The sequence below is a fragment of the Stenella coeruleoalba genome (genome assembly GCF_951394435.1).
Source record: "Stenella coeruleoalba genome assembly, chromosome: 15".
Classification (NCBI taxonomy): domain Eukaryota; kingdom Metazoa; phylum Chordata; class Mammalia; order Artiodactyla; family Delphinidae; genus Stenella; species Stenella coeruleoalba.
The window spans coordinates 15,992,709-16,018,781 of record NC_137161.1 but is presented as its reverse complement, the minus strand read 5'-3'; the positions used below and the strand labels follow the sequence as shown (position 1 = coordinate 16,018,781).

General features: G+C 50.3%; 1 protein-coding gene across 4 annotated transcripts; it reads left to right on the top strand.

Moving 5' to 3' along the window:
* Positions 1-5,379: 5,379 nt before the first annotated feature.
* Positions 5,380-25,457, top strand: GDAP1L1 (ganglioside induced differentiation associated protein 1 like 1; the record flags this gene model as incomplete). 4 transcript variants are annotated; one of them, XM_079944855.1, is made up of 6 exons in its annotated part: positions 5,380-5,559; positions 10,479-10,671; positions 11,707-11,880; positions 14,665-14,762; positions 15,545-15,659; positions 25,034-25,457. In XM_079944855.1, 6 exons carry the CDS (start codon positions 5,380-5,382, stop codon positions 25,375-25,377), a joined length of 1,104 nt encoding a protein of 367 aa, XP_079800981.1. In that variant the 3' UTR covers positions 25,378-25,457. The 4 variants fall into 4 exon arrangements, with proteins under 4 accessions (XP_079800981.1, XP_079800980.1, XP_079800982.1 ...); XM_079944854.1 differs by having other exon boundaries at positions 11,665-11,880; XM_079944856.1 differs by lacking the exon at positions 11,707-11,880.
* Positions 25,458-26,073: the final 616 nt, after the last annotated feature.

The following is a 26,073-nucleotide window of genomic DNA, read 5'->3' as shown; positions in this document are numbered from 1 at the left end:
GAGGCTGCCTCGTCTAATGGCTCTGTCCACTCTCTGGAATCCACACAGATCCATTCACACAGTGGGATGGAATGTCCACCCTGTGAGGCCATGGATGCCTGAGACGCCCCTGCATTGTTGACTTAGAAAGAGAGAGAGAAAGAGAAAGAGAGACTTAGAGAGAGAGAGAGAGAGAGAGAGAGAGAGAGAGAGAGAGAGAGAGAGAGAGAGAGAGAGAGAGAGAGAGCGCTGTTAAGAGGCTCCCGGAGGGAAGGGAAGGGAGTGATGTGAGGGAAAGAACACCCACCCACAAGTCAGGGCCTGAGTTCTGCTCCTGCCTGGCTCTTTCTCTGGGACACATAAACCACTTTACTTCTTTGGGCCTCAGCTTTCTTGCTAATCGGTTATGGATAGCACTAACTCTTTTCCAGTTTGCAATTTTCTTAAATAAAAACATTGTCAATTAGATAAAGCTGGCTAAAATAAATGAGAGATTTTAAATGAAGTTTAGAACCAGTCCAGTTCCTGTTGGTTAGTTTTTCTTATTCAAAAGTAATAAGTGCTCAGAACAGGAAAAAAAAGAAAAGAAGATAGAGCCAAGCGAAAAGTAGTTCATAGAGAATTCATAGAGAACACCCAGAATTCCACCGATCCAGAGACCGCGCTTGTTGGTGTCTTGTTGGGATCCTTCCAGAAAAGAGGTTCTTAATGTGTATTGGTGGATGGGCTTTGGGGGAAGAGAGCCCCTGAATGATTTAACAAACCCCCCTCATGAGCCATTTAGGATGTTTCCATTATTTTACCATTACAAAGAATGCCATGCAGAGAGAAGCCAGATGAAAAAGAATTAGAACTTAATGAGAAAACAAGAAGAAAAACAATCTAAACACCTGACAAAAATGCTTTAAAGGGCACAAAAGGAGTGCACAAAAATTACCATTCAGAGACAAAGGATTAGTGCTCATTTTCAGCCATTTACATTTAGGTCAACAAATATTTACCGGGCAGATGCTGTTACATGCCAGACCCTGTGCCAGGTGCTTCCCACCTGAAGAAGAGATCTTCTTCAGGTGAAGCAACCAATCCCACGGTCTGCTCCTCAAGTCAATGCCCAGCATCTGTGATGTCCTGCCCTGGCAGGAAGGGCCTGCCAGCTCCCTGTTGAGTCATTGACCTGTGAGCATGCCCAGACCTTCCAACAAAGTATCCGTGAACAGATGGCCACGGCATGGGGGCAGCAAGGCCCAGACCTTTGAGGACAGACTATGCTGGTGACACTAGAAAAGGTTCTGCAGCCTCAAGAGGGGATGAGTGGGGATGGAGAGAAGCTGAGTCAGCCCTGACTGGAGGATATAAACTGCTGTCCTCCCTGCAAAAAGCCCGTGTGCCTGAGAGCAGTGCTTTTCCCACTCGTGTGTGTTGATCTCCTGGGGGTCTTGTTAATTGTGGATTTCGATTTAGCAGGTCTAGGGTTGGGCCTGGGATTCTGCATGTCTTACTAGTTCCCAGTGATGTGCTGATACTTCAGACCAGACTTTGAGTAGCAAAGCCCTAGGGCAGTGGAATCACAGTCTCCTGGAAGAACTTTAAAAATATGGAAAGTTTGGGGCTTCCCTGGTGGTGCAGTGGTTGAGAGTCCGCCTGCCGATGCCGGGGACATGGGTTTGTGCCCTGGGGACACGGGTTCGTGCCCTGGGAAGATCCCACGTGCCGCGGAGCGGCTGGGCCCGTGAGCCATGGCTGCTGAGCCTGCGCGTCCAGAGCCTGTGCTCTACTGATTCAGAATCTTCTGGTCCATTTATTCAGTAGTTCTCAACCGGGACTGCATGTTAGAATCATTTGAACAGTTTTTTAAAAAGCCGATTCCCAGGGTCAAGAATCACGTGATAGCCTCCCTTCTTCCTTCCCTCCCTCCCTCCCTTTCTCTCTTGCGGCTTTAGTTTGAAAGTCTCCCGCAGGTGACTCTGATGACCAGCCCAGTTTGCTTGGGGACCAGAGGCAGTGTTTCTGAGTCCTGGCCGCACATCAGAGTCACCCGAGAGCTTTACAACATGTCGATATCAGGGCCCCTCCCCACAGACCAATTGATTGAGAATTTCTAGGGGCTGAAGCAAGTGGTTAGCGTTTCACAAAGTTCCCAGGGTGCAGCCCCAAGGGTAGAGACTGATATAAAAATCATCTTGGGATTCTCAGTGGAAGTACAAGTTACCACACTCTCTGCCGAACATTCAGTTCAAGGTCTGGGGTGAGGGCCAAGAACCTGTATGTTTAACAAGAGATGCTCATGAGATGGCAAGTTTGGGAAACGTTAAGGCAGAAAAAAGATCCTTGGGTTGGAGTCAGAAAGACAGTGCTCCTGGCTGTGTGACTTCTCACAGGTCACTTAGCCTCTCTGAGATTTGTATCTCCATTGATAAACCAGAGATGATAATAACTGCCTGAGGCAGGGATGGATAAGATCTGTTTACCCATCCATAGGACAGTTGTTGGAAAGTGGCTGCTACAGGCCAGGGACTCACATACCCAGCTCTGCTTTGCATTTAAGTGGGGCAGCCACAGGGTTCTGTCCAATGGAATGTGAGCAGAGTGAGGAGTGCTCACCTGGTGTTCTGCTCTCTCTTTACTATCTGCCCATAAAGATCTATGCCCATTGGATATCAATGCCTGGGTGATCTTGGAAGCCGCAAAGGCAGGTTGACAGAACCCCCTGCCACTCCCCCCACCGGCTGCTAATTGGACTTAATGTGAGTGAAAAAAAACTTCAACTGGGTAAAGAAAGTCACTGGGATTTGGCAGTTTAGCTGTTACAGTAGCTAGTGCTATATTAACTAACACACTGCCTCGAGGATTGTGGCAAAAACTAAGTTATCAAAAGCAGAGGCTGCAAACAAACTACATGAGGGCTTAGCTCTGGCTCACAAGTATGTTTGTTACAAGACCAACTTGGGGTCTATGAGTTGCCACAATCCCCACCACACCCTGTGGGATCATACCTGGCCGGCCTCATATTTACAGCATTTATGGCATTTCTCTGATCTCTGTGGCTTCCTGAGTCAGCGGGCCCTGATGTAATAGATGTAGAAGTTAGATGTATTCGCTGTTAGGATTTTTCACAGTGAATTCCTTTAGGTGACTTTTAATTCCCAGGAGAACCATTCATCCTGCCCAGAATTTGGAAGCAAAATCTCCTGAGTGATCCTTACTGGCTAAAGGATGTCGTCCAGCCCCACCCCACCCTGTGACCATTTCAGCATCTGTTCTATGGAGGTAGCAGGAGGAGGAGAAAAGAACTCAGGTGCTGGGACTTCCCTGGCGGCCCAGGGGTTAGGACTTCACCTTCCAATGCAGGGGGTGCGGGTTCGATCCCTGGTCAGGGAGGTAGGATCCCACATGCCTCGTGGCCAAAAAACCAAAACATAAAACAGAAGCAATATGGTCACAAATTCAATAAAGACTTTAAAATTGGTCCAAATCCAAAAAAAAAAAAAAAAATCTTTAAGAAAAAACAGCAACAAAACCTCAGGTGTATCTGGGGATCAGGTAGACGCGGATCCCAGCTCCAGCTCTGCTGGTTCCTAGGTGGTGATACGAGGTGAGACATTTTCTGTTTGCCGAGCCTGTTTTCCCCTCTGTCAAGTGTGGACATTAATACTCTTCTTGTGGGATTTCTGTAAAGGACCTGGCTAAAGGACACTGAGATGACCATGTTAATTCCTCCCTCTTTTCCTGTAGTGTGGGGACCAAGACCGGCTTTGCCCCCAGTAGTAAGGGGAAATCCAGTAGTATCTCTTTTTTTATCAACTTTGAATTCTTCTTTTTTTTTTTTTAATTTATTTTTGGCTGCGTTGGGTCTTTGTTGCTGTGTGCGGGCTTTCTCTAGTTGTGGCGAGCGGGGGCTGCTCTGTTGCAGTGCGCGGGCTTCTCATTGCAGTGGCTTCTCTTGTCACAGAGCATGGGCTCTAGGCCCGCGGCCTTCAGTAGTTGTAGCACGCGGGCTTCAGTAGTTGTGGCATGCGGGCTTCAGTAGTTGTGGCAAGCGGGCTCTAGAGTGCTGGCTCAGTAGTTGTGGTGCACGGGCTTCGTCGCTCCGCGGCATGTGGGATCTTCCCAGACCAGGGCTCGAACCCGTGTCCCCTGCATTGGGAGACCTGCGCCACTAGGGAAGCCCCAACTTGAATTCTTTTGAAAAGATACAAATAATGCGCTTCTATTGTAGGTATATTAATCTGCTCTGGCTGCCATAACAAAATACCGGAAATTGGGTGGCTTAAACAACAGAAATGTATTTTCTGGAAGCTGAAAGTCCAAGATCAAAGTTGCCAATGGAGGGCAAACTGAGCAGCTTATTTTCCTGGTGCATCTAGTTGCTCAATGATAAATAAAACATTATAGCAAGGTAAGCAAGGATATATTAAGGAATTTATGTAAAGTTCCCATGAATGTTTAGGATAAACTATGTGTCAGCAAAGGCATTATGGGGCTTCTCTAGTCATGCCTCAGTCTCCTGGGGTGAAAGTGTGACCTTGGACCAATGAATGACTTGACATCGCTGAGCCTCACCTCCCTCATCTGGAAAAAATGATTACTGTGCAGGTGAAATGAGGTGATGCATGTAGAGTGCTTGGGTTGATAAATGCTTGCTGTGCTGTTGTTCACATTATTGTCATGTTATGACCTTATGGCTAAAAACAGAGACTCTGGAGCCGGTCAGCCTGGATTCGAATCTCAGCTCCACCACTTTCTAGCTAGATGACCTTGGGCAAGGTCACTTAGTCTCTCCGTGCCTCAGTTTCCTCCTCTGTCAAGTGAGGCTAATAGGATTATTGTGAGGGTTAAATGAATTGATGGTGCCTGGACACACAGGAGTGCTATGTAAGTGTTTGTTCAATAAATCATAATGTGTTCCCTTCTGCCCTTAGAGGTCCTTCTGGAGAAAAGTTAGAAAATAACAGCTTCAAAGACAGACGAGCTATTTCCAGACACTGATTTATAAAGGAATGTATTTCTATAACACCAGTTGTCCTATTTGCCTTTTAGAAGATTTGAGAGGCAGAATGCGTTTATAATGGTGGAATCTTCGGCAGGTGGCTGGCCAAATTCGAGCTATCTGGGGGCACGGCCCACTTCCCTATGGCTCCTGGTGCCCTTCCACCGAGCCTGACCTTGGACTGGTGGCTTTTCTGGCACGGGCCAGGGGTGGGCCAAGGGGAGGAGGAGGAAAGGAGCTCCCGGGATCCCCCTCGCCCCTCCCCCACTCGCCCAGTGAGTAATGACATTCACGGGGATGGGAGGGAGGGAGCGAAGGAGAGGGGCAGGCTCGGCGAGGCCATGTGATGCTGGGCGAGAGAGAGCCGCCACCGCCGGAGCCTCCTTCTTTCTTCCTTCTGATTTCGGGCTGTCATGGCGACCCCCAATAACCTGACCCCCACCAACTGCAGCTGGTGGCCCATCTCGGCGCTGGAGAGCGATGCGGCCAAGCCGGTGGAGGCCCCCGAAGCACCCGAAGCGGCCAGCCACGCCCATTGGCCCAAGGAGAGCCTGGTTCTGTACCACTGGACCCAGTCCTTCAGCTCGCAGAAGGTAGAGCCCGGAGGGAGCAGGGGAACCCGACCCATGCACCAGGAGGCTTGGGGGAGGGGATCCGGGAGGGCTTAAGGGGTCTGAAGACCTGGTGAGAGACTGGAGGGTAGAATCGGGGGCTTCGGGGCCCGGAGGATGGGGGAAGCTGGGCTGCCCTCCCGGGAGGTGACTGGCCCTGTCTTGGGCCCCAGGAGCACCGTCCCTAATTCTAGGAACACCCGTTCTGCCTCTTTCCCTCCCAGAAAGACCCGGTCTGTTGAAGAGCTGAGAAGAGAGACAAAGGCAAGGGGAAGGGAATGGGCACTGCTGGGAAGGCGGCCTGTCGGAGGGGGCTGCTGCTGCGGAGGGGGGAGGGGCGCTTCCTGGGGTCCAGCCTCCGGCCCCAGTAGTCCCATCGCAGGCCCTCCCCCCCTCTCCCCCACCCCCGCGCTGCTGTCCCCATGCCACAGGCCTGCGGGTCAAAGCTCCTCTGCCCTTCTGCCCGGCTGGGGGCCTTCTGATTGGGGCTTGAAGGGTCTGACCCTAGCCCTCCCCCCACCCCACCCCCAATCTTGAGCTGAGAAGGAAGGAGTTAACCCAGCTCCTCAAACCAGCTCAGCAGGCCCGTAAGGTCTGTGCTTTTTGCTCTTAAAGGCACAGACGGCCACACGGTCCCATCTCAGACTCAGGGGAGCTAGAAGGCGGTTGGGAATGCAGCCTGGTGTTGAGTTATCGGGGTTCCCGCTTCCTGGGGGTGAGGTCCAAGCACTGAGCCTGCAAGACCGGGGGCCTCTAGGAGCGCAGTCTCACCCTGGGCTCTCCTCTCTGTGGGGTACGAATTCAGCACCATGGCCAGGTCCCAGCAGCCGGTCCTGCTGGAGCCTAAGGGTCACCCATTGCCTGACCCTTCGACTTCTCTTCTCCCTGAAAGATCCTTTTGTTCCATTCACTCACTTTCCAGATGGAGAAACAGATTCCTTATAGAGAAATGGCCTTGGAACCAGGCTCTTTGGTTTGATTCTTGGTCTAGGCTCAGTTCCATCATCTGGAAAATGGGATAATAATAACAATAACAGCAACTTCTTCTAATTGCAACCCCCTCTCAGGATTGCTGAGGGTTGTTGAACAGGCGGTACTGCTTAGTGTTCTACACTAAGCACTGGTCAAACTTGAGCATACATTACTGGTTCAAGCACAGAATACTGGGTCCCACCCCAGAGATTTTGATTCAGCAGATCTGGAGTAGGGCCCAAGATGCTGCATTCTAACAGGCTACCAGGTGAGGCTGATGAAGCTGGTCCACTGATCCCCCTTTGAGTAGTTCCTAGTTTAAAGTACAGACTATGAGGCCAGAAAGTCCCCAGCAGGAGAGCCATCTTCTCCAATAATTCACCATGGAGTTTTTGGTAGGTCACTTTGCTTCCCTAAAGTCTCAGTTTTAAAATCTGTAAAATGGAGCTAGTGGCAGTACCTTCTTCAGAAGGCTATTGTGATGGTGAAATGAGATGATGCACAAAAAGTGCTGATCGCAGTGCCTGGCATGGTGTCAAGGCTCTGTTAATAACGGGTGTTATGATATCACTAAAGTGCTAGGTAAAGGAGGGGTTGGAGTTAACCAAGGTCATGCTGGGACTCTTCTGTACATGCATGCTGAACACCTACTGCATGCCAGGCTCTATACAAGTTGCTGGGGGGTTTGGGAATGAATCAGACTGACCTCCAGATGCCAGGATGTCCTCCTCCCCAGAACCTCAGGAGCCAGGCCCCAGTGACCAGGAGGTAGGAGGGTGGCCCTTCCCCTCACCATTTCCTGAGGGAGCCTCCTGAATATTCCTTATTCAGCATGAGCTCAGGGCTAAGGTGGCCCCTTAGTCAGGGATGGGACCACCCACTGCAATCCCATTTGTGACCAAACCTCTGAGAACTGCACATCTCACTACTCCTCTGCTCAGAAGCCTACAGTGGCTCACAAGTCCTTCCAGGAAAAAGCCGGAGTCCTCATAATGGCCTCAGGCCCTACTGCAGGATCTAACCTTGCCTGGGTCATGGACCCACTCATCATTCGGGGGAAGCCTATGGACTTTTCTCAGAATAGTACTGTTAATTGAATAACATCAAATACATAGGAGTATTAGATTAGAAGGAAAACCAATCATACTGAAGTAAAGCTATTGACATATTTTCAAAACAAATTTGTTACATAATAATATGTGTTTCTGCATTAACCCATAGTATCACATGACCTAGTGGCAGGACTAATAACTACTGTAATGTTGAAGTCGTGACGGATGTAATTGCAGCAACTGTGAAGTGATGAAAATACCTGATCCCTAGTGGTGACGATATTACAGGCACTGCTAACACCACCATGCTTTGTTGCCTACACTCATAATGGAAGAGAATGCTAAGTGTCAGCCTGACATGACTGAAAATAAACCTGTAATTTTCCCATCCTAGTTTGAGGACTCCCTGAATTTATTCATAGACCCCTGGGTCTAGGAGTCTCAATTAAATGTCCCTGTGCATGACCCTTTCTGACCTCCTCTCCTTTTGTCACCTCCATCCATCCTGCTCCAGCAGGATGGCCACCTCACCATTTTTCAAACCTGTCAGACACGCTCCCACCTCAGGGCCTTTGCACTGGCTGTCCCCTCTGCCTGGATCCCTGTGTGGACTACTCTCTCTTTGTTCTTTGCTCAAATGTCACCTTCTCAGAGAGGACTGCCCTGATGGGTCGCCCTACTTAAAATTGCCACTTGCCACCCTGATTCCCTGGCACCCCCAATTTCCCTTACCTTGCCTTCCCTTCCCTTGCCTTCCCTTACCTTATTTTCTTTTTTCCGATGAGCTCACTATCTTTTGACACACCGTCTCATTTTAACTGCTTCTCATCTGTCTGCCTCCACCAGAATGTCAGCTCCCTGAGGGCAGGGATCTTTGTTTTGCTCACGGCTGAGTCTTGAGCACTTAGAACAAGACCTGGCACAGAGCAGGCACTCAATAAATAAGTGTTGAAAAGTGGCGCACTTGTAAGCCATAAGATGTTACATAAAAAAGGCATTTGATTCTGCAGGCCTAAGACTGGTGTAAGAAATAAAGCTTATTAATTTTTTTAAAGTATTTGTGATAAATAAACTACGACTCCGAGACTCTAAGTGTCTTTTACAAAGTCACACGGCAACTAAGTGGCTGGGCAGAGACGCCAGCCCAGCCCATCACAGTTTTCTCATAAACAAGGGCCCGGGTGAGGGGGGACAGTACCTCGCCATGACAATGAAGCCCCAGTGGGTGACTTTCAGGCACCCGCAGGGGGGATAGTTTGCCCAGAGTTGGCTGATGTCTGGTCACACTGAGTGGTGACCACCTAAGTCTGGCGCAGTTCCAGGAGGTAAAGAAGGCAGATGGCCTTGGTGGCCGCGCGCCCTCCCCCTGGGCCTGGCTTCCTCCCCCGCCCCCTCCCCTGCAGGATGGCACATGGCTCTGGCCTGCAGCTCAGCTAAAGGAGAAAATCTCCTTGGCTGCTTGCTGGTGTGATCCTGAGGCAGCCCCAAGCAGGACTGTTGTTCCTCTAAAGACAGTCCCCTCCCCAGGCAGGAGCCCCACCGGGCACCCTCACTGGAGTTCAAGGGCAGTGCCCAGGGAGTGGTCCAAGATGGAAGGCCAAACGTCTGGACCCGCCAACGGCAAAGGCCTGATTTAGTTTCTGTTTCCGTCCGTTCAGAGATCCCAGCTTGACCCAGACGCTGGGTGGTTGGGCAGAACCTGCCAGGAGGATGCCAGGGCAGACAGGAAGGGAATGGGAACTGCCACCTAGGTATGTACAGGGGTCATCGATGCTTAACAGGAATAGACCTTGGCCTCTCTCTGGGGCGCCCTCTCTTTCTCCTGGGCTGGAGCTAGAAGTAGGGGGGAGCATGTAGGAGTGGAGCTTGCCATCCTTTTGCTGGGGGACCTTAGACAAGTCTAGCCTACTTTCTGAGCCTCAGTCCACAGGCAGGGGATAGTTGGGCTAGGTGATCATTAACCACCTGCCAGCTCAGAACTGTCAGGAGGCTCTCTGTTCGCATCTACCAGGTCATATGTTTGTCTGGGACCCCCTGGAGATTAGGGAAAGACTCAGGAGGGGCCAGGCCCAGGACTCCCTGGAAGGAGCCCCCAGGGCAGAGAACACTGGTCTGAGAGTCAGGAACCATTGCTTCTTTTAGATCTACTGCTAAATTGGCTGTGTGGCTCTGGGTCAGTTAGTCGCCCTCTCTGGACTTTCGTTTTCTCATCAGCAAAAACAGGAGATAGTCTCTGCTCTGCCCTCCTCTGGAAGGCTATTGTGAGCATCCAACCACCAGATGGGAAGGTGTCTGGGGACAATAAAGGGCTAGGCTGATGTTGGCAAATTATTTTTCACTTCACTTTGTTTCTCAAATAATTTGAGAAATTTTGCTACTGATCATGGTGATGATAAGAATTTCTGCAAATTTCATGGCCAGATTCACGTTTGGAGGCCAGGCTGAGAGTCCAATCCTGATAATGAGAATTATGAATAAGCACTAGCTATATACCAGACACTGTGTTGGTGCTACTATTAATACTTCAATTCTGCAAATAAAAAAACGATGAAGGCCAGAAAGTGTAACGAATCCGCCCAAACTCACACAGAAGAGCCAGAAATCCTATCCCAGGTACGTCCAGCAGTGACACCCAGCCCCGTAACCACCAGGCAGCTCTGCCCCTTGTCCCCAGGGCAGAGCTGTGTTCCTCCCACCACCAGACCCCGGGGATGTATCCCCCATCCCCTACCCCAGGGGCCCAGGAGTGGGCTGGAAGCAACACGGTCCCCTCCAGTGTGGGACCTCTGACCTCCCTCCCCGCACGCCCCGCCCCCCCTGGGCCGAGTGTCCCTGTGTGTCCGCCCGCCTTCCCCGCTCTGACCCTGGCGCCTGCAGGTGCGGCTGGTGATCGCCGAGAAGGGCCTGGCGTGTGAGGAGCGGGACGTGAGCCTGCCGCAGAGCGAGCACAAGGAGCCCTGGTTCATGCGGCTCAACCTGGGCGAGGAGGTGCCCGTCATCATCCACCGCGACAACATCATCAGCGACTACGACCAGATCATCGACTACGTGGAGCGCACGTTCACGGGAGGTACGGCGGCCGCGCGGGCCCTGACAGCGCCCCAGCACCTTGGGAAGCCTGGGCAAGCCCCGCGGGCCCGGGCTCCCCCACAAGGAACCACGGGCTACAGGCAGGGCTCAGATGCCGCCCAGGAACCGCAGAGCATGGCCACAGGTCCCTGGGGACCCCACAGATCTGACCCCCCCCCTCCCCGGTACTGAGGGAAAGGGCATGGCCCAGACACCCCCCTTGGAGCGGCTGGGGCTATAGCCTCCTTGCCAGGGGACTCTGGAGTCACAGGCTCGGCCACAGACACTCTGGAGCCCATCAGGCGTGAACGGGACCCAGATCCCCTTCTAAGTCCCCACAGACAGGATCCAGATCTCCCGGGGATGCCAGGGCTTGGCCAGGACCCAGCCCCCTGAAACCCTGTATGCATAGTCAGGGCCACAGGCTCTTCCGGAACCCCCACAGACATGGGCCCGGATACCCGAGAACTTTGCAGACATGAGCAGGGCCCGGCACCCCGGAACCCCACAGAACCCTATGTCCTCCGTCCCTACTTCCCTCCCTCTGGCCTCGCTCAAGTCCAGAAGCTCAGTGCCCATGGCAGAGGCTGCAGATGCAGCTGAGAGGTCAGGGCCCGGACATGCACTGTTTTAAAAGAATATGAATTAGTTGCCAACATTTAAAAACCAAGGAGAGTTCAATTTCAAACATCCAGGTTTCCAGCTTCTCTCCAAGTCTGGCAACACTAGGCCTAGAGACCCACCTGGCAACAAGCCCGGGCAGGTGAGGAGTTGCCCCTCAGGGGACGGCTCGGCAGGGCTCCAGTGAGGAGAGGTAGGCGGGCAGGATCACTAGGGTCCCCTGTCAGCCTGGTGGGGACTTTCTCTCAAGAGTCAAGGAAAGGGGATGGGCCCCAAACTTCTGGACATGTCGCGGTTCCGGGATGCTGAGGTTGGGGAATGGGATGCCAGAGGCTGGCCTCTCTGAATCAGGGGGGCGGGAGGCCCGACACAGGGCCCTGCGTGCCACCGCCCAGCCCCTGGCCATGCCCCGCAGAGCACGTGGTGGCGCTGATGCCCGAGGCGGGCAGCCCCCAGCACGCGCGGGTGCTGCAGTACCGCGAGCTGCTGGACGCGCTGCCCATGGACGCCTACACGCACGGCTGCATCCTGCACCCCGAACTCACCGCCGACTCCATGATCCCCAAGTACGCCACGGCCGAGATCCGCAGTGAGTCCCGGGGTCGGGGTCGGAGCGCAGAACCCTCAGGGTAACCCGGTCTTCGCCCACCTCCTCCCTCTTCCTCCCATTCCTGTATCTCTTACTCACTTTCTTCCCTTTATCTCTCCTCTTCTGCCTTCTCTCCTCTTCCCAATGGATATCCCTCTGCCTCTGCCTCTCTCTCCATCCCTGTGTCTGTCTCTGTCTCTCACTCTGGCTCTCTCTCTCTCTCTCTCTCTGGCTCTCCGTCTCTCTCTCACCCTGTTTCAAGCTGAATATGTCTTTCTCCCTCTCTGGCAGTCTCTCTCTCTCATTCCCTTCTCCTGCCCCCTCCTCTTGTCCTGCCATCCCATACAGAGGCCATAGGGCTATCTGTCCCCCTAGAGGCTTGCCTGTCCATGGGAGCTGGGACACCTCTCCACAGGCATCTCAGCCCCAGACACCTGGGGTTGGCAGCCCAGGGTACTGAGTGACATCAGGGCTGGCATCACCAAGGAAGATTGCCCAGATATTGCAAGGCCCCGGGTCTCTGAGTTCTGATTCAAGCATCCCCATATACTGTCCTAACTGCCAGCCTGATTGTGCCCACAGCCTACTTTATCCTTTCATTTTTTTCAGTACTCAGTAAATAAGTGTTGGATTAAATCAGATTATCCATCAACAACTGTTTATAGACTTTGGTCCAGGCTCTATGCAGACACCATGGGGTCCAATATACAGATGAAGCATGACGATTCCAAGTAGATAATAGGTGCTCGGTAAATGGTCACTTCTTCTCTCTCAAAGGAATGAGGCTCACGTCCAAGGGTGGGCCAGGTTGTGGCACTCGATTTTGTCTCTTTAGAGTGCCCTTGAACAGGACTCAGGACATATTTATATTGTCCTCTCCCCATTGAGTCAACAACATTTAACAACATTTATGAAGTCTCCTATGACCCAGGCCCTGGGCAGGGGGCTGGGGACAGAAGGGGACTGTCACAGCTTCTACCCTCCCAGGGTCACAGTTTCATGGAAGCAGAAAGACAAATGACCAGATAATTACAATGCAGGACTAAGTAAATTTGAACAACCTCTCAGGAGGGCAGTCTGGCCCTCTATATCGAATATTAAAAGGCCCACACTTTGGAGACTGTCCTGCAATGACACTTGGATGTGTGCACCAAAGAAGTACGTACAAGGATATGCATTGCAGCATAAGGGGTAATAGCAAGAGGCTGGAAATAACCCAGTTGACCATGATTTGGGGACTGGGTAGATAAATTCTAGTACATACAAACAATGAAATACTGTGCAGCTGTTAAAAAAAATAACAGGCATGTGGAATGCTCTCTAAGATATATTAGTAAGTAGGGAGAAAGTGAAGGGCAAAAAAATGCATCTAGTGTACTATCATTAATATATGTAAAGGGGGATCGAATGGATACACAGGTGCTTGCAAACACAAGGAGTATTTCTGGAAGGACGCATGAGAAGATTGGGAGAGCAGAACTAAGGGACTGCAGATTGAGAGGAGAGAGATTTACTTTTCACTGTACGTTCCTTAATATTGTTTGAATTTTTAAACAAGCATGCATGTATAATCTATTCAAAACTAATTGATTTGGGGACTTCCCTGGCGGTCCAGTCGTTAAGACACCGTGCTTCCATTGCAGGGGGCATGGGTTTGATCCCTGGTCAGAGAACTTAGATTCCGCATGCCACGCAGTGTGGCAAAAAAACAAACAACCCACATTGATTAAAATTTTTCTAACCTAGTACCAATCAGTGTTATGATAAGGGGAACATAGAGGCAGTGGGGCCAGAGAAGATGCCCATCCCAGTCCAAGAGATGTCCAAGTGGGGCTGGGACCCAGGGGAGAGGGCAGGCCAGGTTTGGGCCCCACCACACACCTGCCCCACCATGTCCCATACTTACTGGCTAAGAGTTCCAGAGAAATCCTGCCCCAGTCATGGAACAGACCTCAGGATCTTATCCTACTTAATGCTTCCACCTCCTCTTGTAAAACCCACAGCTTACAGCTAGACTTTTAATGTCAGATTATAGGACACTTTGTCTCTCCCATTAAGTATAATTCTCAAGGTGCTACCTTGAGTTCCATCACTGACCCACATTCCATCACCCAGGCCTTTTCAGCATCTTTAAAAGGCCAATTTCCCAGGAAAGGTGATCAATATGTCCCTGAATCTTCAGGGAAGTTGCCTCACCAGAAGTGGAAGTTTCAAGACACCAAGCTCTCTTATAGTTTTTTTAAAACAAGTTTTTCCCTGTGGATTACAGTGAGTGAGCTCTAGACTGAGAATCGGACAGATCCTGATTCAAAATCTGCTTGTCGTTTACTAGTGTGGAATTTACTAGCCTCTCTGAATCCGTTTCTTCACTACAGAAAGGGGTGAGGGAGACGTTCACTGAAGCATGAGCTTGTCCACATTTAGGGTGATATTCATTTCTGGCAAACTCCTACTCATCCCCTAGAGTCTCCTCCTCAGTGAGGTTTCTTGACACCTTGTGCCCCAGGCAGGTGGCCCTCTGGGTCCCACAGCATTCTGTTCACTCTTCATTAGAGATTGATCATGCTATGTTGTAGGTATCTCTTTTATGGTCTAGGGCAGGATGGCATCTCATCCATCCCTATGTCCCAGCCTGTAATGACATAGTGTCTCCTAGTTATGCCTGTTGATATTGTTACTTCCTGGACTACTGTTTGAATGGGACCTATTCCAAGTTGTTGGGGGGAAGGGAAAGGAAGAGCACCAGGTATCAGAAGAACGGGACCTTTCCTATTCTCTCCCCAGGACATTTAGCCAATGCCACCATGGACTTCATGAAATTGGACCATGAAGAGGAGCCCCAGCTCTCTGATCCCTACCTTTCTAAACAGAAGAAGCTCATGGTGAGTGACCCCAGGCCTGCTCATTCCCCTTTCCCACCATCTTTTCCATGGAAAAGAAGAACTGGAAGAAGCTGGTTCTAAGTAGAGAGTCAGCTGATGACATGAAACGGGAAAACCACTGGTTTGCTTTCCCAATCCTGTCTCCTCTGTCATTTACTGGCCCTTTGACCTTGAGCAAGTCACTGTCGCCCTGGAGCCTCACTTTCCTAATGTCTTAGGTTGTGTCCCTAAGAGCAGAGCATTGGACAGAGGTTCTGGGGTAAGCGAGGTATTGAGGGAGCGCTCTAAGGAGAACCCAGTAAGGATGAGATAGGATGAAGAAGGGGCTAAGTTCACCTGATCCCACAGGGAGCTCTGGAAGATAAATGGTGCCACAAAGTCGATCCACCTTGAGACAAAGGGACAGACTTTTATACCCTTATATCAGCCAATCATTGACCTATTTATTTCCCAAGTATTTCCAGGAAACTCCTCGTTGGCTGAGAACAATTCTCTGGAGAAGGGGAAGCTGTGAGCCACTGTCAACCAACTCTCATGGCAGCTGGTGTATGAGAGTACCAGCCCCATGAAAGGGATCTGGCCAGGACAGTCAAGCTCACAGGACTATTGTGAACACCAGATGAGGATGCCTTGTAACAGTGGGGGTATCCTATACACTTAAGGGGATATAAGGAGACTGGGTTTGCAGAAGGGGATTTGGGCCAAGAGTCTTCCATCCCTGGTCATCCTTGCTCTATTGAGGCCAACTCAGCTCCTCTAGCACCTGTCTGTCCTGCCCCCAGGCCAAGATCCTGGAGCACGATGATGTGAGCTACCTGAAGAAGATCCTGGGGGAGCTGGCCATGGTGCTGGACCAGATCGAGGCTGAGCTGGAGAAGAGGAAGCTTGAGAACGAGGGTGGGTGCCAGTTCTGGGGTAGGTGAGTGCTGGAGCCCATCCAGCCCACTCTGTCCATGACAGTCCCAGCATCTTTCCCCCCAAAGATCTTAGAGGACCATCCAGGTGGTTAGGATCATGGGCCATGGAGTCAGAAAGACCTAAGTTTAAGTCCTAGCTTGGCCACTTGCTAGTTGAATGACCCTGGGCCAGGTGCTTCACCTCCCTGGACCTCAGTTCCCCATCCATAAAATGGATGGTCTTATAATAATAAGACCGACCTCAGAGAGATGTTGAGACACTGCATGAAATAATATACGTAGAATACTTAGATCAGCGCTTAGAACACAGTATTTAATAAAGGCTATTGAAGATGATGATGGTAATGGTGGTGGCGATCGCTATCCACTACACCATCTCCCCTTGCCCCGACTGAAGGATGTACTATGGCTCCTTCATGCTGTAGGAGCCAGACATCTAGGCTCACCCGGACTCTCTGACCTTGACTCTTTCTGTTTTCAAGTGCCTCTCTTCTCTGGACGCTGAGCATGCCAGCTACATTTCCACCACCACACCTTAGCTCCTGCAGCTCTTCCAGCCTGGAGTACCCTCTCCTTACCACTCTGCTCCTTTTTGCATCTATACACCATCCTTGCCAGCACCCTTCTTCAAATTTCATTCGAGACCTTCCCATTTTGCTCTATTTTAGGTACCCTGTTAGTCTGGTCTCCTCAACAATGCAAATTTGTGGAACCCATTCAACATGCACTGCTACACTCATAGCTTCACACACACGCAGAGATGTCTGTGTATGTGGGAAGGCTGTGGAGCACAGTGTTCTAAAAGATGGGTTTAGAGTGAGACAGATATGAGTTAGGGTCCTAGCTTTGCTGCCTATACCGTGTGACTTGGGCAAGTTCCTTTCCTTATTGGAGCCTCAGTTTCAACATCTGTGAAACAGGATGGTAATAGTAGAATTTAAAACCTAAACTCCATCTTGTTGAACTCTTTAAAAAATGAAAAACACTCAGCACAGCGCCTGGAACATACCAGTTAATTACATATGACAGGTAAAGGCACGTGCATTCTCCAGGTGAGAAAACTAAGGCTCAGAGAGATAAAGTGACTCGCTCAAGGTCACACAGCTCTTAAATGGCATAGTTAGGGTAAGAACAGGTTCCCTCTCAATGGGTCCAATGTTCTTCCAGCATTTCACAGCTGAGGCCTCAAGCAAATGGCACACACAGATACCTAAGGTCCTAAACAGGAACAGTGTCATGCATGCTGAAGCCAGCCGCCATAAATCCTTTCTAGAAAAAGGCAGAGTACGGCTAAATGAGTAAAAACAATGCATACCTCAAGAAGGAGCTTTCTCATTTCTATCAGAGAGGGTGCTGGAGAGGGGCCATTACAGAAGAGTGTTCAGGGGCCAATGGAAGTAGCTGGACCACATGTTGCCCATCATCCAGCAGGTTAAGCCAGGCTCTTCATATGATGGTGGTCACAGGGATACTGAGAGCAGCAAGAGAGCAAAGCCCCAAGGTGCAAATATGTTTTAAGCCTCTACTTGTGTCACATTTACGAAAGCCCCATTGGCTAAAGCAAGTGACATGGCAGAGCCAGGATTAAAAGGGTAGAGGGTTGGACTCTGCCTCTTGATGGCAGAAGCAGCACAGCCTTTGCAAAGGGGCAAGCGTGCAGGAATGGGAGGAATTTGCAGCCACTTTTGCAATCTACTCAGGGGTGAGGTGTTCTGATTTTACAAAAGTACTCTGGTTGCTGTGAAAATGGATTTCAAGGGAGACAGAAGCCCAGATGAGATGGTGGTGGCTTGGACTGAGGTGGTGGCAGTGGAGATGGGGAGGCACGAAAGGCTTGAGAGGTATTTTGGAGATAACATGGGCAGGAACTTGCTGAAAGGTCAAGGGTATTGGAGGGAGTGGAGTAAGAGGGGATAAAGGAATCAAAGATGACTCATGAGGTTTTGGTCTGAGCTACTGAGTGGTACCATTTCCTGATATGGGCAAGGGGGACCCAAGAGTTCAGGTTTTTTTTAGATTCCGCACGTAAGTGTCACCCCCAAGAGGGGATGTCACATAAGCCATTAGGTATTCTAGTCTGACTTTCAAAGGAGAGGTCAGAATTTGGAGGTGGACATTTGCAAGTCTTCAGCATACACACGGTGATTAAAGCCGTAGAATTGGATGATGTCGCCTAGAGGGCAGTGGAGAGAGACAGAAAGAGGAATCAAGACCTGCTTATTCGTTATTTATTGCTTATAACAAACTGCTCCCAAACTCAGCGGCTTAAACAAACAAAAAAAAACAATTGTCGGGCTTCCCTGGTGGCGCAGTGGTTAAGAATCCACCTGCCAGTGCAGGGGACATGGGTTCGAGCCCTGCTCCGGGAAGATCCCACATGCTGCAGAGCAACTAAGCCTGTGAGCCATGACTACTGAGCCTGCGCTCTAGAGCCTGCGAGCCACAACTACTGAAGCCCGTGAGCCTGGAGCCCATGCTCCACAAAAAGAGAAGCCACCGCAATGAGAAGCCCGTGCACTGCAACGAAGAGTAGCCCCCACTCGCCGCAACTAGAGAAAGCCCGTGTGCAGCAAAAAAGACCCAACACAGCCAAAAATAAATAAATAAATAAACAAAAACAGGCAGCAGGCTAGATTTGAGCTGAGGGCCATAGTTTTAAAAAAAAAAAGGGGAAAAAAAGCATTTGTCATATCACACATTTTCTGTGAATCAGAAATTCTGGAGCAGCTCGGCTGAGTGTTTCTAATTCAGGGCTGCATGATGCAGGGATAGATGCATGATGCATCCATCCCTCCCCGCAACTCTTCCCCCGTCTCTAAGTCAAGCCGTTGGCTGGGGCTGCAACACCCTGAGCTGAAGGGTCCACGATGGCTCATTCACGTGGGTCTTCACTAGAGGTGTCAGTTCCCCACAGCTGTTGGCCGGAGACCTCAGCTTCTCACTACATGGGCATCTTATTAGGGCTGCTTGAGTTTCTTCACAACACGGCAGCCGGCTTTCCCCTGAGCAAGTGATCCCAGAGAGACAGAAGCAGCGGAAGCCACATGATCTTTTTCTGTCACTTCTGCCACATTCTATTCATCTGAAGCAAGGCATTAAATACGGCCCATATTCAAGGGGAGAAAAATTGGGCTCCACCAAAGAGATAAGTATCAAGTAATCTGTGAGCGTATTTTTTTCTTTTTTTTAAATTGAAGTATAGTTGATTTACAACTTTATATTTATTTATTTATGGCTGCGCTGCACGGCTTGCGGGATCTTATTTCCCCCACCAGAGGCTGAACCGGGCCCTGGGCAGTGAAAGTGTGGAGTCCTAACCACTGGACTGCCAGGCAATTCCCTACAACATTATATTAGTTTCGAGTGTACAGCGTAGTAATTCAGTATTTTTACAGATTGTACTCCATCAAAAGTCATTACAAGATAATGGCCATAATTCCCTGTGCTATACAGTGTGTCCTTGTTGCTCATCTGTGTTACACATAGTAGTTTGTATCTCTTAATCCCATACCCCTAATTTGCCCCTCCCCCCTCCTTCTCCCCTTTGGTAACCACTAGTTTATTTTCTCTCCCTCTCTCTCTCTCTCTCTCTTTTTTTTATGGAAAGGCATTTTATTTTAAATATAGCAGTGTATACATATCAATCTCAAACACCCAATCTATCCCTCCCCGCAACGCTTCCCCCGTCTCTAAGTCTGTGAGTCTGTTTCTGTTTTGTAAATAAGTTCATTTGTATCATTTTTTTTTTAGATTCCGCATATAAGCGATATCATATGATATTTGTCTTTCTCTCTCTGACTCACTTCACTTAGTATGATAATCTCCAGGTCCATCCATGTTGCTGCAAATAGCATTATTTCATTCTTTTTAGTGGCTGAGTAATATTCACTAGTTTATTTTCTATATCTGTGACTCTGTTTCTGTTTTGCATATACATGTGTTTATATTATTTTTTAGATTCCACAGAGAAAGACAAGCACTGTTTCGTATTTTAAAACTACCACATCTGCCCTGAGGCTCCCCCTCATTGAGAGAAGGGTAAAGACAGACGAGCTGGCAAAGCTGATGAGACACAGTGGCCAGTGAGGCGTGAGGACTCTTGTGTCATAGAACCCAGAAAGGATTGTGTTTTAAGGAGGGAGAACAGTGTCAAATGCAGCTGAGAGGCTGAATAAACCAAGGAGAGGAAAGCGTCCCTTGGGTTTTGTCCCATGGCTGTTGGTGGTGACCTTGCCAGGAGCAGTTTCACTGGAATGTCAGGGCAATGGCTGAAGAGTGAATGGGAGGTGAGGCGTGAAGATGGCTAGTGTAGACAACCCTTTTGAGAAGTTTCGCTGTAGAGGGAATAGAGAAATGGGGTGGTGCCTGAAGAAGGCTGTGGGGCAAAGGGAGGAATGTTTTCAAGATAGGAGATACAACTGCGTGTTTTCAGGCCGATAGAAATGCCTCAGTGGAAAGGAGAAATCAGTGATGCAGGACCAATGAGGATTGAGAGGGTGTGCTTCAGGCAGGGTCCCCAGGGGACACACAGGGCACCCTCAAATTGAGTAAATCAAAGAGGCCTTCATAAAGGGACTGTTTACAGATGTGTGGGCGGGACACAGGGAAACCACAAGGAAAAGTGCAGTACCTGGACCTCGGGTTGTGAGCGATGGGGGCAGTTTCAGGAACCAGAACAAAGAGGGCCACCTGACAGGAGCTGTGACTTTCTGGGTTCGATCCCTGGTCGGGGAACTAAGATCCTGCCTGCTGCCTGGTGTGGCCAAAAACAAACAAATAAGCAAACCAACACAGCCAGCCTGTGGCAGCCTGCAGAGAAAAAACTGAGGGAAGTAAGACTCTGACCTCACCCTCGCCCACCATCCTATCTCCCACCTCTGCTCCCCACTGGCCAAACACCCCTGGAGCCAGAGGGCACGGAGTCCCATCAGTGTATCCGTCAAGTTGGCCTCCTGGGGGCCGCAGAGCAGTGTGGGGAGGGGAGGAGAGTGGCTCTAGAAAGGGAAAGGGAGCATGTGCAGCGTTGGGTGGGTGCAGAGGACCACGGAGGGCCTGACCTTGAGCGAAGGTGGCTCACACCCTCCCTTGTGTCAGCAGGTGGTAAATGCAGGGGCCTGGCATTGTGGGTTTCATGGTGGGGGGTAAGGGCTTTCATGTCTGAAGGTTCCTGTTTTCTGAATGAAGCATGAGGTGACGTCATCAACAGAGAAAACCACCGGGTGTGAGGAGAGAAGATGAAAGATGTGCGTCTCTCTGCAGGGGGCGGTGAAGCGAGCATCCCCCAGAGCTGCTACAGGACTGCTACAGGACCTGGGCAGGGCTGCCGGCCCTCCCGGGCTTTGTGGTCAGGATTTAAAGTGTAACTGGTAAGGGTACCTGTCTCCAGCACACTCAGCTGGCAGACTTGGAGAAGGCACAAGACAGGGTTCATCCAGGGCTGCGACTTGGCAAAGGGAACCCACAGCTGCAGGAGCGGGGGAAACCGAAGACCTTCTGTTGACATGCCAGATAGATAGCTACCCGCGCCCGTGGACATTATGCAGTCATGGCTAGCAGTATTTGCCTACAGACAGAAACACAGGAATGGACATACTTAAATAGCGATGCACACTTACACACTCATGAACATCTGTCTGCAGGCAACCACCAAGTGCACGTGGGCATACCCTTCACTTATGCATGTGGTAATCCCCCCACTGCATGGACACAGATGCCCATGTGTGCAGCTGTCTACATGCTAATACACAACCAGCTTCATGGATCTGAGCAGGCATTCACATGGGTAAACATACACACCACGCAGGATGCAGACACATAGGTCCACACACAGACCCAAATAAAAATGTACCCATTGAAAGAGGCCTACGTGTCAGTGGAGATACATATGTATGTATGATGAAGCACTCTCTCAGGTAGATGTCTTACATTTGACAGCAGCTTAGATTTGTTGAGAGACGGTGCCCTGTACTCCCTCTTGTTACCAAGGATAAACTGTTCTTGAACTAGCTAAACCTAGTCCCTTCCCTTGTGTACTTGATGCCATCCACGCTCATCCCTTCAAGGACACCACATCAGTGATTCTCTCCACTCTGTCCTGTAGCATCACCTCCTCTCGGCTCGATCATTCCCATCAACGTGCTGTTTTTTTCTTCCCAACTTACAAAGGCACTCTTTTTAAAAAATAATTAATTTATTTATCTTTTCATTTTTGGCTGTGTTGGGTCTTCGTTGCTGCGCACGGGCTTTCTCTAGTTGTGGCAAGCAGGGGCTACTCTTCGTTGCGGTGCGCGGGCTTCTCATTGCGGTGGCTTCTCTTGTTGCAGAGCACGGGCTCTAGGCGCGCGGGCTCAGTAGTTGTGGCTCCTGGGCTCTAGAGTGCAGGCTCAGTAGTTGTGGTGCACGGGCTTAGCTGCTCCACAGCATGTGGGATCTTCCTGGACCAGGGCTTGAACTCGTGTCCCCTGCATTGGCAGGCAGATTCTTAACCACTGCGCCACCAGGGAAGTCCCCCAAAACACTCTTGACCCGTCTCACATTATCGGCATATCCTTCCCATGACAGCAAAGCTCCTTGAAAGGGTGACCTTTGCTCACCGTCTCTGATTCCTCTCCTCCCTTTCTTTCTTGGACTCCCTCCCAACCAGGCTTTCAGCGTCAGCATCTACTCCCACTCTTCTTGTCAAGGTCACCAGTCGCCAAATGCAATCGCCAATTCTCAGCTCCTTTTCTGTGACTTCCCGGCAGCGTCTGAAGCCAGCTGAGCGCTCTGTCCTTGGAACACTTTCTTATCTTGGCTTCTGGGACACCACACTCACCTGGGTCGTCTCCCACCTCACCGGCTACTCCTTCGCACACTCCTTCGCTGGTTGCTTCTTGTTGCCCAATATCTAAATCTTGAGGCCCCGAAGCTCAGTCCTTGGTTCTGTCCTCAGCTCTGTCTCCACTCACGCCCTTGATGATGCTGTGCACCTGTACCTCTAACTGCAGACACATCATCTCCCCTCAGAAGTCTAACAGGCATCTGGAAGATTCCATATTCAAGAACAAACTTCTGATCAGAGCCTTCATTACACTTTAGCTCCTCCTCCCCTGAGACCGTGAGCCCCTGGAGGGAAGACATTTGTGTCTTGTCATGTCTTCATGCCCAGCACATACTACCAGATAAACATTTGTTGGATGAATGAATGAACATGAGGACACAGAGTGAAAGGGGAAGGCTCAGGCTGTGAGGGTGAAGGGTATTAGACTCATGGAATTTCTGAGCTGAAAGGAACACCTCTACAAAAGGGCAGAAGCAAGCTTCCCAAGAAAGCAGACCTCACCGGAAGTGGAGAGGAAGGGGAGAGCATTCCAGGCATGGGGTGCAGCAGGGGCAACGGCCCAGAGGCCAAAATGGGCGTGGCTTGCTTGAGGGGAACAGTGGGCAAGTGGGCAATTTGTGAGAAGTGAAGATCAGAGAAGTACTGGGTTGGCCAAAAAGTTCATTTGGGTTTTTCGTAAGATGTTCTAGAAAAAACCAAACGAACTTTTTGGCCAACCCAATACATTGGAGCTCATCCAACTACTGAAAGGGCTTAAAAGCCATGCAGAGGAATCTGGACATTAATGTGTAGTCACTGGGGAGAATTTCAGGTTGTTGAGCAAAGCAGTGATGAAGGAGACCAAAGGGGCTCCAGAATTTCAAGTCTAGTGTTTCCTAAGTACACAGGCTAATTTTAGATGTCCCGTGACCATGGCGATAACTAACATAAAACCACACGATGAGAATTATTCTCTTTTTAATTCTTTTGATTGTATTAAAGAGTGTTAGTATGACGCTAGTATTTAATTCCCATAAAGGGGTTATGTATTACCACCTGCCCTTTTCTTCAAACAAATAAATAAGTCTTGGGCTCGGGGATTTTGGGCAGGCAGTAGTATCCAGATGGAATTTAATAGCGTTTGTTTTGTCTTTTGTTAAATGTACTTTTATCATTGCACATAGGTTATGGCAAATGATACTCTTAGTGATAGTTTCTTTTCTCATTCATCACTCATTAAGTAAAGATTTAGTGAGCCAGGCACTGTTCTAGGTGCAGGGGATACAGCTGTGAACAAGACAGACCCAAATTCCTGCCCTCATGGAGCTTCCATTCTGGTAGAGGGTGGCAGCCAATAAACAAAATGAGCACGTACAGTATATGGTGGAACACTGGGGAAAAGTTGTATGGAAGAAAACAGAGCAGGGGAGGAGGACAGTGACTGCTGGGATTGGGGTTTCAATTTTAACTGGGTGGTCAGTGAAGCCCCCCGAGAAGATGGCACTGAGCCAAGACCTGAAAGAGGTGGAGGAGTAAGGCCTGTAGCTCTGTGGGGGAAGAGTGTTCCAGGCAGAGCAAACAGCAAGTGCAAAGGCCCTGGGGTGGGAACGTGCCTGGAATGAGGAACTGCAAGGAGGCCAGTGTGGTTGAAGAAGGGTGAGTCAAGGCGGGGGACTTCCCTGGCGGTCCAGTGGTTAGGACTCAGCGCTTTCACTGCTGTGGCCCTGGGTTCAATCCCTGGTTGGGGAACTAAGATCCCGCAAGACATGGAGCACAGCCGAAAAAAAAAAAAAGAGTGAGTCAAGGGGGAAAAAGTAGACTCCTAGGTCTGAAAGGTACCTGGGGGCCAGATCACGTAGGACCTTTAGACCATTAGAAGGGCTTCAGCTTTGACTACGACAGGGGGTCACTAAAGGGCTTTGATCAGAGAGAAGGACATGACCTGACTTAAGATTTAACAGGATTCCTCTCTCTGCTGTGCTGAGAATAGACTCTAGGGAGTCAAAGGCAAACGATAATGGTCGTTAGGACCAGGATGGTCACATCGGAGGTAACATCTAACTTCGGATGTATTTTGAAAATAAAGCTGATGGGAACTGCTGACAAAGTGTATGTGGGGTGTGAAAGAAAGAGAAGAAAGAATTCAACATGGCCTGCGTGGCTTTTGGCCTGAGTGGCTGGAAGGATGGAGGTGCTGTTACTGACATGGGGATGAATGTGGTGGGTTTGGGGGTGACGATCAGTTTTGGACATGTCGCGTTTAAGATGCACAGTGGACTCGCAAGGAGAGCTGGAAAATGGGCAGTGGGATATATGAGTCCGGAGTTTAAATACATATATTTGCATTTAATAAGTCAGTTGATTTAAAGAAAACAAATAATAGAGGTAGTATATGCATCTGGCAAAAATCATGAAAGAAGTGCAGGAGCGGGTGACCTTGGGGGAACACTGCGGCAGGCAGACAGAAGCCAGAGGCGTCACTGAGAGAGGAGGGCGTGTATGGCGGAAGAAGAGCTGACCCTCCCCTCCCCCATCTCCTGTCACTTCCATTCTAGGGCAGAAATGTGAGCTGTGGCTCTGCGGCTGTGCTTTCACCCTTGCTGATGTCCTCCTGGGAGCCACCCTGCACCGCCTCAAATTCCTGGGACTGTCCAAGAAATACTGGGAAGATGGCAGCCGGCCCAACCTGCAGTCCTTCTTTGAGAGGGTCCAGAAACGCTTTGCCTTCCGGAAAGTTCTGGGCGACATCCACACCACTCTGCTGTCAGCAGTCATCCCCAACGCGTTCCGGCTGGTCAAGCGGAAACCCCCATCTTTCTTTGGGGCATCCTTCCTCATGGGCTCCCTGGGTGGGATGGGCTACTTTGCCTACTGGTACCTCAAGAAGAAATACATCTAAAGCCAGGCCCCGGGCTTGGTGTCTGACTGTTGGTGTCTCTGTCCTGTGTGATTCCCAGTGAGCTCTCAGTAACGCACCGTCTCATGCACACTTGGACAGCCCCTCCCACCCCTTGTTTGGAGCAATTCTATCGTCAGTCTGAAAACATTCCATAGTTTAGGAGTAGATGTTGCCACTGCCGTGAGTTGAGGCCACGGTTCTACTGAAGGAGAGAAAGAGTGAGTGGGAGAGAGAGAGAAAGAGAGAGAAACAAACAAAAACACGAATGCCTTTTTTTTTTCGATTCAAGGTCTCAAGATGGAACTGTGGGGACTGGTTAGGATCCAAGGTGAGTCCCAGGTCATTTCATTCACCAGGGCCCAGATTCTGGGAGGTGCTGGGGGCTCGGAGGGCCTGACCCCCGCCTCCCCTTCCCTCTTGCCCAGGGAACTCTTCCACAGGACAAAGCCAACATCAAGACTTGACTCTTCTAAGCGCTACCTCCAGGTGGGGCTGGAGACCTGGAGACCCCACAGGAGGCCCCTGAAGACTGGAAGGGGCTTCATTCTCCTCCTGGAAGTGAACTGAGACAGCACTGGCTGGGCCAAGGCAGTGACTTCCAGCCGCAGGCCATGTCTGGGGCCGACGCCATGAGCACACCCTCCCATCCCCCTCTTGATTTGGCCAGTGTGCTCGGTCGGGCACTTTACTGGAAGT